This window comes from Falco cherrug, chromosome 4 (genome assembly GCF_023634085.1).
Source record: "Falco cherrug isolate bFalChe1 chromosome 4, bFalChe1.pri, whole genome shotgun sequence".
NCBI classification, from domain to species: domain Eukaryota; kingdom Metazoa; phylum Chordata; class Aves; order Falconiformes; family Falconidae; genus Falco; species Falco cherrug.
Window position 1 is genome coordinate 30,160,500 of NC_073700.1, and position 16,581 is coordinate 30,177,080.

The 16,581-nt window shown below is 45.6% G+C and overlaps 1 protein-coding gene across 1 annotated transcript; it reads right to left on the reverse strand.

The window, feature by feature from the left end:
• Positions 1–7,177: 7,177 nt before the first annotated feature.
• Positions 7,178–16,394, reverse strand: BRAT1 (BRCA1 associated ATM activator 1). Its single transcript, XM_055709902.1, has 13 exons — positions 16,171–16,394; positions 15,711–15,865; positions 14,783–14,930; positions 13,493–13,865; positions 13,280–13,399; positions 12,044–12,135; positions 11,670–11,788; positions 10,990–11,176; positions 10,532–10,605; positions 9,877–9,979; positions 9,502–9,600; positions 8,361–8,539; positions 7,178–8,151 (listed from the first exon to the last, which is right to left on the reverse strand). The coding sequence occupies exons 1-13, from the start codon at positions 16,343–16,345 to the stop codon at positions 7,420–7,422; spliced, it is 2,556 nt and encodes an 851-aa protein (XP_055565877.1). The 5' UTR covers positions 16,346–16,394; the 3' UTR covers positions 7,178–7,419.
• Positions 16,395–16,581: the final 187 nt, after the last annotated feature.

The window sequence follows — 16,581 nt, forward strand, 5'->3', positions numbered from 1 at the left end:
AAGGGCTGGAATGCAGAGTTGATGAAATCTGCTGGGCTGGGTGTGGGGCCGCTTGCTGTCTGCATCGGGAGAGCCCAGGCAGCTCTGCAGCCGCTCCCTTGGGATGCAGAGCGGGCAGTAAGGGGCCCTGGTGGCTCTGCCCTCTGGTCTCTACATCTGCTGGAAGTCCTACCAGACTTCAGCTGCAGGGACAAAGTGCTGGGGTGCTAGCTAGTGAAGAACACAAGTGTTGGTGTCCCTCATCTGCTCTGGACACGAGGGAAAGAGCCTGGAAGCCGTAGGAGCTGGGGCACGGGATGCCTCGGTTCTGCGTGGACCGCAGATGCTGTAACGTGGTGGCAGCTCTGCGCGGCAGCCCGTGCCCCGGTTATACACGTGTGCACGCTGCTTGCGTTATCGATTGTGACTAATCAAACCGTTTCTGTACAGACCTGAATGCTGATCGTCTCAAAGCTTCTGTTTCACAAACAGTGCCAAAACCTACGTGCAGGATGTAAAGCCGTAGTGCAGAAACTCTTTGAGCTCAGATGTTTCCATGGAGATGGATCTTTGATCTTGCTGTAATAAATAAAGGGTGGAGAAGATGCTCCCAAACTAGGGAGGAAGGCAAGGCTGATCCCTGTGGGGCAGAAGCTCTCAACAGGAATTAGGGTGACAGGAGATATTTCTTTTTTTTTTTTTTTTTCTTTTTTTTTCTTTTTTTTTTTCTCTCCTCTGTGATGCCCGGTCTGTAGTAACAGTGAGGTTGAGCTGTCTGCCCGCCAGCACTGCGGCGTATGCAGTGTATGTGCCTTTCATCCAGCCAGCCAGACGGTGTGCTACACCTTTGAGCTGGCTTGTTTAATGCTGCTGAAAAGTCAGACCTTTGTCTGCATGGCAACATCCACCCTGTGCTGCGGGATTCAGAGAGCAGCGACACAGGGGTTTAATACTGGTATGAGACATGCTCGTCTTCTCGGCTGTGGCCAAGCAATCTGAGGAATAAGAACAGCTAGGGAAAGTGCAGTGTTTATATAATCAAGGGATCTGTAAGGCTAATAAATGTTCTGAGAGCACCAAATGTTCAAATGACCACCCAGCCCTACAGTGTTCACTGTCATCAGCATGATACTCCTTGGGCTGAGATGCTGCAGAACTGGGTGCCAGGCAGGGCTGCACGCATCAATATAATAAAAATATGATAAAATATAGAGGGGGGGGGTGGAAATCACATTTTACACTGGCACAATGTGCAAAAATAGAAGTGTTTAGGATGCTGACATGGAGACAGTGACCAAAGGCAACAGTCAAGCTGGCTTTATCCACGTGGATGAGCTTTGACTGCGCTGGCAACTCCTGTGTTGTCAGAGCTGTCGGCCAGCGCAGGGCTGTTACTCCTGGCACTGGAAACCGAGGCTTCTGTGGATGGAGCCGAAAAAGAATTCATTAGGAAAGGGCATAATTAGCTTCAGTAGTCGCTGAGAACTGCGGCTTAATGTGGTCACAGGCACTCTGGCGGGATGTGTCACGCCACGATGCGCTGCGTCAGCAGCCGAAGCTGGTCCCTCGTGTTGGGGTGCCTGGATGTGCCCGTGCAGCTCTTGTGAGCACGCTATGGCCAGTGTGTCTGCCAAGCTGTGCACGCCTGTTTGTGCTTTTCTTGCTCTATCTGGCAGCCGGGTGGTGGCTGTTCCTGGTCACTTCTGATCTGCTCGCAGGACGCTGACAGATCTGTCCCATCGTTTCCGCTACCAGCATGGCATCAAACATTTTTTTCTGCAGCGTGTGAGAGCACACGGGGTGAGCAAGCTATTGTATACAGCCTGTTGCAATGCTCTTTTCCCCCCCCCCCCCCCTTTTCTTAAAAATGTATCTTCCTCAGATGCATCAAGCTGCCAGTTGTGCTAATTAGGGTCTCTCTGCGTTGGGGGTTTGCAGTGCTCCTCCCAGGCAAAGTGATGCTTAAGTACCTGTTACGGTCCTCCCACCCAGTCTCATTGCTGTTTTCACTGGAGCAAGTGACCCTTCGTGCCTTGCTGGATCCCAGACTCTTTAACAACTCAACCATCGCTTTATGTAATATTAAAGATACTGTATTTATAAGGATGTATGTTGTTTGCAGCTCTGAAAAAGTGAACATCTTTCCTCGATATCTCTGGTGTTGAACACAGCCCGCTGGTTCACTGTAGAAGCTGACAGGGGAAGTTTTGTTGATTTTTGTTTTTTCAAACGACCCTTACGGAAACTACCGCCTGTTTTTCAGAAATGGACTGTTTAGCCGAGAAAGCTGTGTTGTTGTTTATACACGACTTCACTGGGAAGAAAATATGTTTAAAGAGCAAGCGATATTATAGATACCTTTAATCAAACTCACTTCTAGTGGTTTCAGTGGAGGCTGTAGCTTTGTTTTTGCGAGCCTTTTTGTCAGAACCTAAAGCATAAAATATTCTGACAGGTCAAAGTTAAGGTTATTAGACAGTAAGGAAAAGTGTTTTTATCGTCAGCTACATGGACAAGACAGGATTGCTGTGCAGCTGTGGCTGTTGGTCCCCTGGCTGTGACAAGCCTGTGCAGATGCTGTCACTTAGCAACCATTGCCATTTGTATTTTAACTGCAGCTTTTTGGATGTTGGCACATAAGGAACGTTGTAATCATGAGATCAGTCCCATCAAAGGTGTTTGGTTTTGAGGGCAATGGGCTCCAGGGCTCACCTGTGCTCCTGCCCAGCCTATACAAGGGTTAAATCAGAATTATTTCAGGTCCGATGGCTAATGCGGCTTAATAAGGGTTTATTTTGGAACTGGCTTGGGTGGACTAGGCCGTGTTTCAAGAGGGACAGCCTGGCTTCGCCATCTGCCAGACCTGGTTCTGCCGCTCCTTCCTGCTGGTCACAGCTCAGCCCAGGAGCTGGTCTGAGGCCAAAGCTCTGGGCGCGGTGGTGGGGGACACACACCAGCCAGGCAAACCTGGATGTCCCTACAGACAGCAGTGCGAGCCGAGCCCCCTGCCCCCTTCAACTGACCCAGCCTGAAAGCTCAGGGAACATGGGGTCAATGGAGATGGGAAACACGAGGACCAAGAGATAATGAAATGGGAGAAGTGAAGATCTGAAGGTGTATCTAGCGATTAAGGGCAATCCCCACCTGTCTCGCCCTGGAGAGGGGCTGCCCTGCCATGGTTCGAGCCCTAACGCCCTACAGGAGCTGGTTCAGGCTGTAATTTTACTTTACACCTGATCTGGTCTCATTGGGCTGTGTCCCCCAGAGGGGCGGGGGCACCTCTGTCCCAGGCAGCAGCTTCCTGCCCTTGCACTGAGTTTAACAACCCTGCAACTGCCGAACAAGCTTGGTTTGGGTGGGTTGCTTTGGGAGGCAGCCATGGGAAAGGCGCCCTCGCAGCTGTTACATGTTTACAGTAAATAAGCACATTAAGCTGCTGTGCTCTAAGCAGAGACTTGACATTGATATTACAGATAGAAATGCTGGTTTTAATTTCTTTTTGCTTTAACTGGAACAGTTGTGTAATTGCACCTGTAGCATTGCAAGGACTTTTGATGTGGACTACTTGTTTCCCCTTCCATCTGAGGATGTGTTACGTGTACCCATGATGTGTGTTTGCAGGTACTCAAAATGCTGTGCATCACCAGCTTTGTTCCACCTTGTTCAGGCAGACACACAGCTTCTTTGAAAGCAAGCCCTTCCACTTCCCTGTGTGCTGGCGTGCCGGGCTAGAGACAAGATCTGTCCTGTCTGTGGAGAAGTGCGTCTGACGCGAGCTGAGGTCTGGCAGGGTTAAAGTGGTGCTTTATTTGTCAGCAGGGGACAAAACCCGCTGCTCTGAAGGGAAATGACACAGACTACAGAGGTGCTGCCACTGATCTGTTTTTCCATTGTAAATTGCTGAGAACTTCTGCAGTGAAGCTGGTTGATGAGTTTTCTCTTTAACACACTGTGGTTTTTAGAAACCTTGATGAGTACGTATTGAAAGGTAGAGCAAATTTTATTAGAGGAGGACAAAAGAAATTGCAAAGGTGTGTGCAAGTTGATTTGTAATCACAGATCACATATATCTAAGCTAAACCAACAGTCTTAGACATTTGTGGCCCATTTTTGACTAAGTTGTGCAATTAGTATAATTAGACAAAGAATACTCTTTGGATTTTTAATGTCCAGTGTATTAAAACAGAGAATTAACAGCTGTTCTTTTGGCAGCTTTTATAAGGCAGTTGCTGGTGTTGGGCTGAGCCAAAGATGCCGATTGCCCCGTGTCTGAGTCCGAGCAGTTACAGGATAAATCCTTTCTTCAGAGCTTTGTTGAAAGCAACTCCAGGAATTTCATACCTGGTACAGATCAGGCAACAGGACTTACGCTGCCCCTGTGCACATGAAGAGCCAAAACGAGCTTTGTAACCTTCTTCTTTCACAGTACCAGCTATCAGAGAGACAAATTTTTCTAACGTGATGTTCTGCATTGATACCACTTGTATTGCCGCTCCTGCTCTCCACAACCATGTTAAAGTAAATGACAGTCCTGTGTGCCAGTGACTCTTGCGTTTAGCAAGGCCCATGTCTGGCTGCAGCTGAAATCAGCTGGGGTGTGTGTGGAAAAACTCTCACCTGCAGAAGTGGACACAGCTACAGCGCTGATGGCATGGAAGAGCTATTTCCAAGAAATCCATCCCAAAAAGGCAGCTTCAGACTTTCTCTGTGCCCATAACAGCAGCCAGAGAGCCGCATCCTTGGAGTCCTCGGTGCGTTACAGGAGCGAGCTGGGTGTGTAGTTCAGGGAGGGACCACTGCTGTCACGTTGCAAAGTGGTAAGGAGCAATAGCGCTTGTTGAAATGAATGCTCCAGATGTATGTGGGGGTAACTAGACTGCTTCTCAGGACTGTCTCCTCAAGCGTTAATCCTTCCCCCTAGGTGCACCAAGACCACAGCTCCTTGGCAAGACATATCACATGGTGTAAATTCATCACGTGGTGTAAATTAATCACATGGCAGAAAGCTGTGTGGCAGGGATAAGCATCTTGTGGAGATACAAACTGGTAGGCAAGAAATGGGTTGCAAAGAAGTTCGCAGTGTAAGTAAGTGGGGCAGCACTTGTGAGAGTTCTCAAGTGTGCAAAGATGGGCATCCTAGAGAGGGTATCCCAGCATGATATATGATTCACATTAGTAGCTGCCGGTGAGTGTTTACAAATTTGGTAGCTAAACTTTCAGCTCACAAATCCCACTGTCATCATCCTCTGTAGAAAGTATCGCAGGGTTTTTAGCTTGCTTTCATCTCTTTAGTTTGCTTTCATCTCTCTTAACATCTCTAGTACCTGGCATTTGTTCCTCACACTGCTCAGATATTCATGACCTTTCATGTTTCTCCCAATTATCAAGTGTGGGACGTCAGTGCAAGCATCTTGGTGTTAATAAGACTCTACTGTAAGTAGAGCAGCAGAGAAAACAAAGTAAGGCAATGCAGAGAGCTCAGAAGAGAGAAGTATAGAATCAGCACTGAGTCACCTAATTGCTGGAGGCGGGTACCTGTTTTTAATGAAAGATAAAAGGACTTAGCTCCCTTTCTAAAGATAAGGAGCCCTCCCAGCTTGTTGTACCTTTGGGTTTTAGTGTACAAGCATCCTGTGTATAAACAAGACTTCGGACTGCAATTAGGCAAATGGTATAAACTTAACAATGTCACCATCACCCCAGTAGTTTAAAAAGAAAAAAAAATGCATTAAAAATTAATAGGTCTGGGAGTCGAGAGACCTTGGTAATAAGCAGTGAGTTTCCCTTCTGTAACAAGTCACTTTTTCAATTTGCTGGTATTTGATTAATTCCTTGGCGTCTCCTAAACTGCACAACTCTGAAATCGCAAGAATTCTAGCGCTGATCAGGAGGCACATGTTTACTCAGCAACTGGCTGTCTCCTTTCCTGGAATATATCTGACCTATTGTTAACACACAGTGCTAGTTTTGGAACTATAATCCCTCCACCAGACAGAACTACTAAAACTCCATGAACAATGCACACTTTAAAAGCAAAGCCCTTCTCTCTCACTAACCCTTTCAATATCTGAGAAAAATGCAGCGGCAGGAAAGGGCCTGATTTCTAATATCTTCTGTCTTTTGCCAGGTGTGGACCCTGCTCTACCCAGGTAGAACTGTGTATCAGAAGCAGAGCTACTTTCTCCGAATAACAGCTGCTGGTGCAACACCCAGGGGCTCTGTCATACATAAAGCTGTGCACAGAGGGATAGGTAAGCGCGCTGACTTCATTAAAAGGTATAGAGCACATCTTCAACCTCAGCAGTAAGATATTCAAACTACATCCCACCCCATTGTACTGCTGCAGGGATAATATTGAAGGAGCAGACAGTAGTTCTCCCACTGTGTTAGATACTATAGCCTCCATTAGCCTAAAATGAGGGTGGTGCTCCTGCCCCTATGTAGGCTGCACGAGGATAAAGGATACTCCGTTAACACCTCAGTGCTGGAAAGGAATACAGTGTGGTTTGACCTACTGATAAAGGTAGGTTTTGGGTGGGTTTTTTCCCTCCTAGGTTTCAGAAAGCTTCTTAGCATGTGACAAGACATTTGAGTAAGTTGCAAGCTACAGTATTCCTCGAGTTTCTAAAAAAATTGTATTCTCAGAAAGCAGTGTTGCCATTCGCACTATAGCTGCTGTTTTCTCATTGTTTACCCAAGCTAAGCACAGATCTATTGGATCACGGAAAAGCTGCAGGTGTCAGTTTCTCTTACTAGTTAGAAGCTATCCTAGTCCTTCCTTTAGGAATGGAGAATTGAAGCTGTTGAAAAATTCAACAAAAGGGACTTGCTTTTGGCTTCAATTAAAAACAAAGTCAGCTTTTTAGTGTCACTACTGAGATCAAACAAGTATGTTATCTATAGAAGACAGGTTGTAATGTTAAGGATGATCAGGTTTTGACTCCTTCAATGCCACCTTCTGCTCTAGACCTCAAAATGCAACAGGGAACCCGAGAACTCAGGTTTTATAATGGAGATATGGACAAGGTCAAAACAAGTGTCCTTTAATACCAGTTTTCTTTAGTTTTAGCTACTCTAGCTCTAAAAGGAGCATGCAACAACTTGCTTTCAGTCACTGTTTTGCTTTTTAAAAATGTTTCCTTATGTAGGGATGGTTTGGTGCTTTCTTAAAAGTCAAAGGACTTAAAAAAAGAACAAATGCATTTCTTAATGTGTTTATTTAGAAAACCAGGAAGTTTATTGGAGACTACACTTTTTAACAAAAAAATTATCAGTATTAAACCAAAATTTTCTAACCCATTTAACAGCTAACAGAACCATCCTTTTCTCTGTTAAGCGTAGATTTTTTTATCCTCTCTCAAGAAAGACTTATGACTGGTAGCAAAAATCTCTCCAGAAGAAAACTGCTTAAGCACTGCTCCCTCAGAGTAAAAGATGGCTTCAGTAACAGTCAGCTTCATTCTCTTCTACGGCCCCCGCAGTAGCGAGGATGTCCTGCAAGAGGGACTCGGGGCTTTTCTCCACATAGTCACTACTTTTACTTAGCTCATAACATAGCTCTATGAAGTCTATTGTACCCAAAGCTAGCATCATGCTCTCTGGATCTTGAAAATCCACCCCATTACCACCATCTGTGGGGAAGTTCTGGGCCAGAGAACCCTGCTTTAGTGTCCTCTCTAACCAGGCAATGCCATGTTCTACAGGTGACTCTTCAGTCCCTTGTGAATCCTGCAGGGTACTAATCGGATAGAAACTGTTACTTAAGCCAAGCAGTATATTGCAGGCTCTCTGACCTACTGGTTTGTCGCAGTCACACAAAGACCGAAACAAAAAGCTGAACAGTTTTGCTCGGCAAAATATCTGCAGCGACTCGTTCTGATGAATGGAACTAGTGACTGCAGATGAGACAGGAGCATATGGGCATTTAGGAAGGCTAAGCTGGCAAATTGTCTGAGTACAGAAAACTTGAACCAGTTCCAAGCCACCAAGTCTGACCTCCCAGTCTAAGTCATGCTCCACCGTTTGGACTACTCTAGAGACAAACTGCTCTGTATCTTCCAGCTGACCTGTGCAGCCTTGTCTCAGCCACTTGGTGAAGATGCTGATCACAGCCCTCCTAGGAAAGCCCTCTGGATCCGTTGACAAAATTTCTTGAAGCTTTGCTACAGTGTTCTAAATGTAAAAAGAGAAAGCACAATGAGGGGAGGAATGTGCAAAGAAACAACAGCAGAACTAAAAAAAAACCTAGTCTGCTCATTACTGGCTGCAAAATCTGCCTGCCTGAGGCTGCAGATAACTTGTGAAGAAAGTTATTAGTACAGCAGTACACTTGATGTGTAGTTCTGCCTGATCCTGCAGTGGGCTACATAAAGTTGTCATACCTCTTTATTATACTGATTCCCTTCAGCAGGTGACTCCGGAGCGAAGTAAGTAATGAAGGCCAAGTGTCCCACAGCAGTGACAGCACTTGCTCGCACATAGCTTTCTGGATCCTCAAGGAGACTTTCTGTAAGTCTGGGCACCTCCGAAGACAGGAGAGACTGCCTGAACTCATCCTGGTCTGCATACAAGACAGCAATCCAGAGAAGCAAGTTTTTATTCTCTCAGAGCTTGAAGCTGTTTCCAATGCAAACAGTTCTTTGCGTCATACGAGGATGTGCACTGACTGCAGGGACAGCTGCCAGTGAGCTGAGCCACTACAGAGTCCAGGCATCTGCTCATAAGAGCACAGATACTCTGTGTCAGGTTCCCCATTTTCCAGCAGCTTGGTGACTTTCAGTCAAGCCCTGCTAGATACTGGAACTTGGAAAAATCCATTTACGGTTGTTATAGCAGCAAGAAAAAACTTTCTCTGGGCAAGCAGAGGCATAGTCTTCCCTTCTTGTTGTCAAGGCATATGGCAAAAAATAAGAATGCAAGCGCAGCACTGAGAGGGGCTGCAGGATAAACTGCTAATGCAGCTGAGTCTGCTGGATACTTCCTTTGTGACCTGGGGACAACAGCAGTCGACAACAACCCGCCCTCTCTTCCAACATCGCAGAGCTACTGTAGGAGAACTAACATTGCCTTAGTGCTACCTGCTGCAAAGCCTGAGCTACCAGCGAAGTGGAAAATCAGTAACTAATCCGAAGCACGCAAAGCAGATCTAGGCTTTTTAGCCTCCTAAATCCCAGCCCCCAGCCTGAGGAGTGAAACCAAACAGATTCTACTGCAGAGCAAACTGAAAAAAGGGGAAGTATTATCTGCCATTAAGCACTGTCACCTGACTTGACATACAAGTCTCAACACCTCTCAGTTTAACTCACCAAAACTGCCATTAAGGTGGGCACAGCGATCTGAGCTCAACAGAAAAATAGGATAGGCTTACTGATCTTTTTGTCAGATTTTGATTGTGATCTAAGAGTAAAAGTCTTGACACTTCCTTCTTTTCATAGCCTTCCAGTTACAGGTCAGATGCCTCACCAGCCTTTCATAACGTTAAAATAAATACTCCTATCTGAACCGTTACATCTATGCACCTACCTCTCAAGTGTTTAATCAGGACAGTGAGGAACTCCAGAGAAGAATCTCTTACTTCCCAGCAAGGACTGCACAAACGCTTCTGCAGCACCAGAAACACATCTGTAAAAGCCAAGCGACAAATGTGAACGGACATGAGAAGCCACATGCCTTAGTGCAGCAATCGTTGCACAACTTCCACATAACTTCAGCTGACCCAATCCCTTTTGCTGCTGCTGTGTGTTTCTCACAGGGTTCTTCAAAGCACTATTTGGGCAGCTAAACCTAAATTCACCATAATTGCAAACAAATGAATACTAAGTGCTTTGAGCAGGAAAGGCAGACAAGAGCAGACTTCATATATGCTGCTGTTTGTCTCAACTCGAACAGCTTTCTTACCTTCCAAAATCTTCTCAGTTTGTTGCTGCTGACTGTTGGAGCAGGACAGCTCCTGCAAGCGCACCAACCACTTGGATGTAGCTTGAAATGTTTTCTTTAGAACCTGAAGCAACATCAAGCAGATTTACTTTACTACAAGAGGCCACATTGTTGCCTTTATGCTAAATACAATTCGGTTTAGTCTCAATCTTACAGAGAAATTCTCAATTTAAACAAATGCATATGCTTCTCTACTAAGAAGCAAGCTACAAATAGCTGCTGCTTATATAACATTCCTAACAAACACCTGGAAAATGCCTTTTGATTTATATATAACTTTTGATTTGCATTTGTCAGTGTCATTTGAACAAAACAAAGCAATAAAATATATCCCTTTACCGCAAAGAATTCAATACTTCAAGGCCATGTTGAGTATGTTTGCGATACTCTCAGATGGGACAGCTCCTGTCTTTTCAAGAACACTTGATGTATTGCTCAGTTACTCGCTCATTAGCATTTTAGCAATTTCCTGCAAGCCACCCAGAATCAAGACAACTCTCCTACATATCCTAATAGAAACTGTGCTAAGAAACAATTATAGTCAGACAGTTTCTCAGAACTACGTCCCACTGGGGCAAGCTGGTAGACTTTGATGTCTCCTTAGTTCTATACTCACAGTAGGGCTGGTGTTCGGACTCTCCAGGTATGCCAGAAGGACATCAAATAGATTTTCGATGAGCATGTCACAGCCTGAAATGTGGAAAACAAAACTGAATGAACAATACTGAGAGAAGCAGCAGCTGAATCACAATTCAACTACTGAAATACAGAAAGACATAGGATGGTAAAACTGGGTTTGGTTTTGTACAGTCTTCAGAGTAAAGGAAAACCATCCAATTTCTCACAACCACTAAAACCTTTTTAATCACAGTATTACCTGCCCTAGCTCATCAACAGAAATTAAGGCTAGCCAAGACAGTAGGAAGAATTGGAAAAATGAGCAAGTTTCAGAAATGGAAATGGTAGTCTTCGTTCTGAACAATCGGTGAAGAGGAACAAAAAATTCCGTGACTACAGAATAGTCAAGTATTTTTAGAATTTAAAAAAAAAAATAAAGTGCGAAGATTAACTCACTTCTTTGCTCAGAGAGTGCTGCTAGGACATCAAGAGCTGACCTCTGTACTCTGAAGCAATTGATCAAGATTCGGCTTATCGTGCTTCCCAGAGGGGAAGCTGGTCTCAGGAAGCCATTACAGAATTGTAATATTGTCATGAGAGAGCGTAGCAAAGATGTACAGGGTAAATCCACTGGCAAACAAATCTAATGGGAGGGGAGAAAGGGAAAAAAATAAGAAAAAAGTTTGCAGCTAAAGTCTCAAGTGTGTATACAGAGCAGGAGTTTTTAGTCAGGAGGCAGCAAAAATTGTAATTTCTAGTGTGTTCTTAAGGTATCAAAATGCTAATAACTACAAAAAAATTATATTCCCCTCTCCCCAAAACCCCTGCACAGATGGAATATGAGATTCTTCTCACTGCTTGGGAAAGCAGTTCAATTTATGTTTTTTCACTGGATCAGTAATTGCAGTAGAAGTAACGTATGGTAACAAAGCTCGTGAAGACGGACTTAAAATTAAGTGCGCTCCCTCTTTACAAGCCTCAGTATTCCTCTGTTTTCCTATTTGGAGTCTAAGCTCTCACTGTCAAGGTCTCTCCACATTCTGTTAAGCTGTACTGCAAAAGTTTGTAACAAATTTTAACACTGTGTTTCAAGGACCGATTTGATCCCTGGCTTTTTTTCCTTCTCTCAGCATTACCAGAGACAGCAGCTCCTCCAGATGAGCGAGGGTCTGACACAGGACAGTAGCACAAGTTGACTTGGAGGACAGAAGACTTTCAACAGCGATGGGATCACTAACAGACTCATCCAGCAGACCTAGAGGAGCAAAGGAGGGAAGAGTTTGGGTTGTTAGTGCATACAAAGGGCTGTGATTTTTAAAGTTAATCAAGACATTTAAGTGGTGTAGTATGAATATCCCCACAAATGCAACTGTTAGTAGGGTGCTGTACTTCACCGCAAACACTGCTGCTGTCCTTGACTTCTACTCTTCCTCCTCCAGTTTTGTCTGCACCAGACGCTTAAAAGCACTGGCAGGCAGACTAACCTCTAATTTTTCTATCACAACTGTACCTGCATATTCCAGAGGCTGGGAGGCTGCTCTCAAAATACAGTCCATTGGCTGAAGTAGAACAGTCAGTGCCTGAATCTTCACATCTTGGGGGCTTCAAGGAGGAAACAGGCAGTTACCAAAACAAGAACACTTTAACTCCTTCCCAAACATCTGCCCCCAAATGCTGAGCAGAATAATGTTTTTCACGCAGGCTCTTAAACAAGCCAGCAATGAAAGTATTATCATGATTCAAGTCATCTTTGAAGCTTCCCTGGCTAACTGACAGCAGAGAAGAAATGGCTGTGGAATTTAGAACCAGCCTTATCAAGCTATGTAAATGAGAACAGGATTCTGTGTAAGAAGGGGGTTTAGGGAGAGGCATTTCTTTTCAACAAAACCTTATGTCTTAAGACACAGGTGTTACTTATCCTGTAAACCTGTATCTGTATGTGCTGTATTCATCTGATTATTTCTTGATGATTTTCCACTACCTTAAGGGAGGTTATGGAGAAGATGCAGGCAGACTTCTCAGAGAGGCACAAGACAATCTTACATTGCAATAGGGTAGATTCCAACTGGATATACAGAAAACACTTTTCATAGTGAAATGGAACTGGTTAAGCACTGGAACAGGTTGCCCAGAGAAGCTGTGGAATCCTCCTCCTTGGGGGTATCTGCAACTTCTTGGGGATATCTGCAACCTGAATGGTGAAGGCCCTGAGCAACTTGATCTATCTTTGAAGTTAGTCCTGCACTCAGAAAGAGGTTGAATTAGATCACTTCTATAGGTTCCTTCTAACCTAAGTTCTTCCACAACTGCTGACGGTCTCCAGATGCACGCTTCTGTTGGACAGCAGTGAAAGTTCTTACACTAGTCAGTGGGTTTGTGACAGAGAAAACTTAACAGAGGTTACTGAATTTGACACGCAGTCAAAAAAAAAAATCTTAGCCAACCTCAGCAGTATAAAATTAAAGGAATATGCTATTTCTTCCTAAAATCGACTGGCTGAAGGTAAGATGCAAGTGTGTACAATGAAAGATTATATTGGCTCATTTAATTTCTCTGTGAAACTTCATTATTCTTACTACCAGTGTCTGAAGTTTGTTAGCTACTGTCATGGTTCTTGCCAACCAGTCTTACATATTAAGGAACGTAGTGGAAAATGCACAGGAACAAACAGTTCTTGGAAAGACACCAGAGATACTAGCACAGAAACATTTGTAGAGTGCAGAAATTTCATTGCAGTAAGTCCTACCATTTGTAGAGCTTCAGAAGTCCCACTGCCAAAGGGCCCACTTGTACTGGGGTTAAGCGCTCCAGAGCAGAAGTCACTAACGCCCAAAAACTGCCTTCGGTGTCACAAAACAAAGGGGACCTGAGAAGAAAGCAGTTTAAGTCATGCGTCTTATTAGATGGTGGAAAACAGGTATATCTCATCACTGGATCCAAGGTCCCAGAAGGTCTTTACCATGCCACGTTAAGCAAAAGATTCGCCAGCATGTGCTGTGCTTGAACAGTCTCTTCTGTTAAAAGGGATTCTATTTTCTCTGCCATGCCTAACCAAAGCGCTACAGTCCACGGAGCAGTACATCTGCCAAACAAAGTAGTTAACAGTTTTAATGACTGCTCGATGTGAGAGGCAGAGCTGGACTGAAGAGAATCTTCTATACGCTTTATAATCATTCGGGCACATGCTGGCCAGTCACAGTCCTTTGTACTGAGAGGTGTAGCCGTTTCAGGCTCTACAGAGAGGGTGAGCATGTCCACCAGAAGCTGACTGGCAGCTGAAGCCACAAACAGGCTGGGATCCCCTTGCAGAGTGAAGATCACATCTATGCCTCCTGTGTGAAAACAAAACAAGTCACTGGAGGGAAAAACAACCACCTTCCTATCGTCACGTGGAGCCTTGTTGCACTCCAACCATTTATTACTCTAATTCAAGTACCACACAGCTTTAAATGGTGTTGGTGGGGATTTTTATAGTTTATTTTGTAGTCTCTACAGCATTTCGAAGTCAGCCAGTTCTTAACAACACAAGCAAACAAAAGAAGAAAGTAAAATTGTTTTCAGATCTCCAGGTGGTTTAATAACTCACGAAGAGGACTTCAAAATAACATTAGTAATTTTGGGAGAGTTGACAGCACACTCGCTGTGTGTTTACGGAAGGAGCCTGTACCATCTCCAGACACAACCAGTAGGAAAGACATGAACAGCAGCAGCGCTACTCTTCCGTTGCATGGACAACAGCACATGCTGCGTGTTAATACCAATCCAGTCTTTTAGGCCGCTCTGTACATGGGATCTAAAGTTGGTGTTAACAGCAGAACTCAGATTACTGCATAACAACAATGGGACTGCAAATGTGTGCAAGTATTAAGAGACACACGAGCCCCGTGTTAGTCTTTCTACACAAAAATCATACTGAAATGTACCTTTTAGTAAGAGTTACAAATAAGAATACAGAAGGCTTTTCTGTTTTTCAGAACACTTTTATCATGTGATTTGTAAGACGTACCTCTTTCCCCTCTAAAAAGGGCACCATCTTCAGTGTTTGGGGAAAAAAATAATTAAAAAAACCTAAATGCACAACTAATTTAAGAAAAACCCCACCATCTTTCAATGACTTCAGTATTTTTGACAAATTACTTATTTTTATCTTAAATAAATGAAAACTCCCATCTCTCTCACCTGATATCTCAGCAACAGACTGGAAAAGACACAGAGGATTTGGGGAGTTACCAGCCCGAGAAGTACTCACCACCATTGCAGAGGAAGTGGAGGGCAGGGTGGTGATCCATCATGCTGCGCACACCCTCCACCCAACCACTACGCACAGATGCATCTTCCCACGCTGCGCTGCTCAGAGGCCCATTCCTGCCAAAGAGCCTGAGCAACAGATTCTCCTGCTGAGGCCAGAGGAGAACACACAGAGGAAACAGTAAGCAAAGGGGCTCAAGGGGACTAGAGAGGCTGCTCTGTCATCCAAGTCAAGCGTATCAATACTGTAGTAAAACCTTCTCTTGCTAAAAGTATCACTAAAATAGAAAATTTTCAGAATCCCATGCTTAAACTCAACATACGTTTCTTTCATGAACTAGGCAACAGAAATGTTCAAATTAAAATTGCTTGTTTTTAAGGTGCTAGGGACAACTTAGGTATGTATCAGTCCTATTAAGCCTGCTTTATGCAGTTGTCTGCATCTCTTTCCTGAAGGAAGCCTTTTGGGTTTTGAGTTTTGTATTGTAAATGTATTCTATTGCAGAAAACAGGGCTTTAAAAAGCTCCAGCGTTTTTGCAGGAATCAGGTGTTTCCCATCAACCTACTATGGAAGGAAAACTACATGTGTTAGTACAGTTTAAATCTACAGGATCTGTCCAGGGCTACAATATTTTGCAATGCCTACTGTGAGAGAGTGTTATCCCATTTTGAGCTGAAAATGAGCAGCACTACCTATTAGCATTCATAGTGCTACTGTGGCAAGACAGAAGCAAGAAGACAGCATCTTTACATGAGAAAATGAAAAACAATGGTACGATTGTAAGTCCTCATTATTGTATCACCATCTGCTGCATAGTTTGATATATGCCGTTAAGTTTTATAAGCAGAATACGTACACTTTCAGGTGTCCCCCGTACAGAAGGGGGAAACAGACACCTGGCAGCAGGTACCTGGGTAGCCGACTCACCTGCAGGTGTTGGAAGCAGGTTTCAGAAGAGGCAAGTATCCCAGCCAAGCGCAGGGTAAAGGAGAGGATGCTCGGGCTGGGCTCTGGCAGTGCCAGTACCGAGGTGATGAACTCTGTCAGGCAGGGGTTGTCCTGCAACAGCTGCATGGTGGGATCTAGCGAGCGGGTGTCGCCCGAGAAGAGGCCAGAAAACAGAGGGTCACTGCCAGGCCTTCTGCCCTCTCTGAGGGCCTTGCCTGAGCTGAGCGTAACCCCTCACAACCGCCAAGGGCGAACCGGGGATCAACCGAAGCCCAAGCCCAGGTACAGGCCTCAGGTACCGAACAGGTTTTCAGGGGTCACCGAGGACACAGCACCTGAGGGAGGCTTCCCCCGGGGTGCCGCCCCCCCTGCCAAGGTCCTGCCGGCCATCAGCGGCCAGGGCGGGGAGGGGGGGCGCCTGCAGGCCGCGGGCACTCACCTAACGCCTTCAGCTCCCGGAACCAGTCGAGCAGCTTCTCCAGGCTGGTGTCGTCGGAGCCGGGCTGCCGGGGGTCGGCCAGGGCGGCGCAGACGCGCGGCAGCAGCCGGGAGCACTCGCGGGTCATGGCCAAGGGGCAGCGGCAACTCCACTCCATGACCGGCTGCAGCGACATGACCACTGCGCCCCTACCGGGGCGGCCCGCTGCCGGTCTCGGCCGCAAAGCGAGTGTCGCAAAGCTGGGGGCGTGGCCAAGGGGACAGGTCAAAGGGCGCAGGGGCGCTGGCGGGTGCGGGGCGTTTCGCGGCTGCTCTGGGGGCAGCGCCCGTGAGGGGCCGTGCCCTGCCGGGGCTGTCTCTGCGCTGCCGGGCAGAAGCTGTGGGCGGGGTGGCGGAGCGAGGCCGGCCCTCC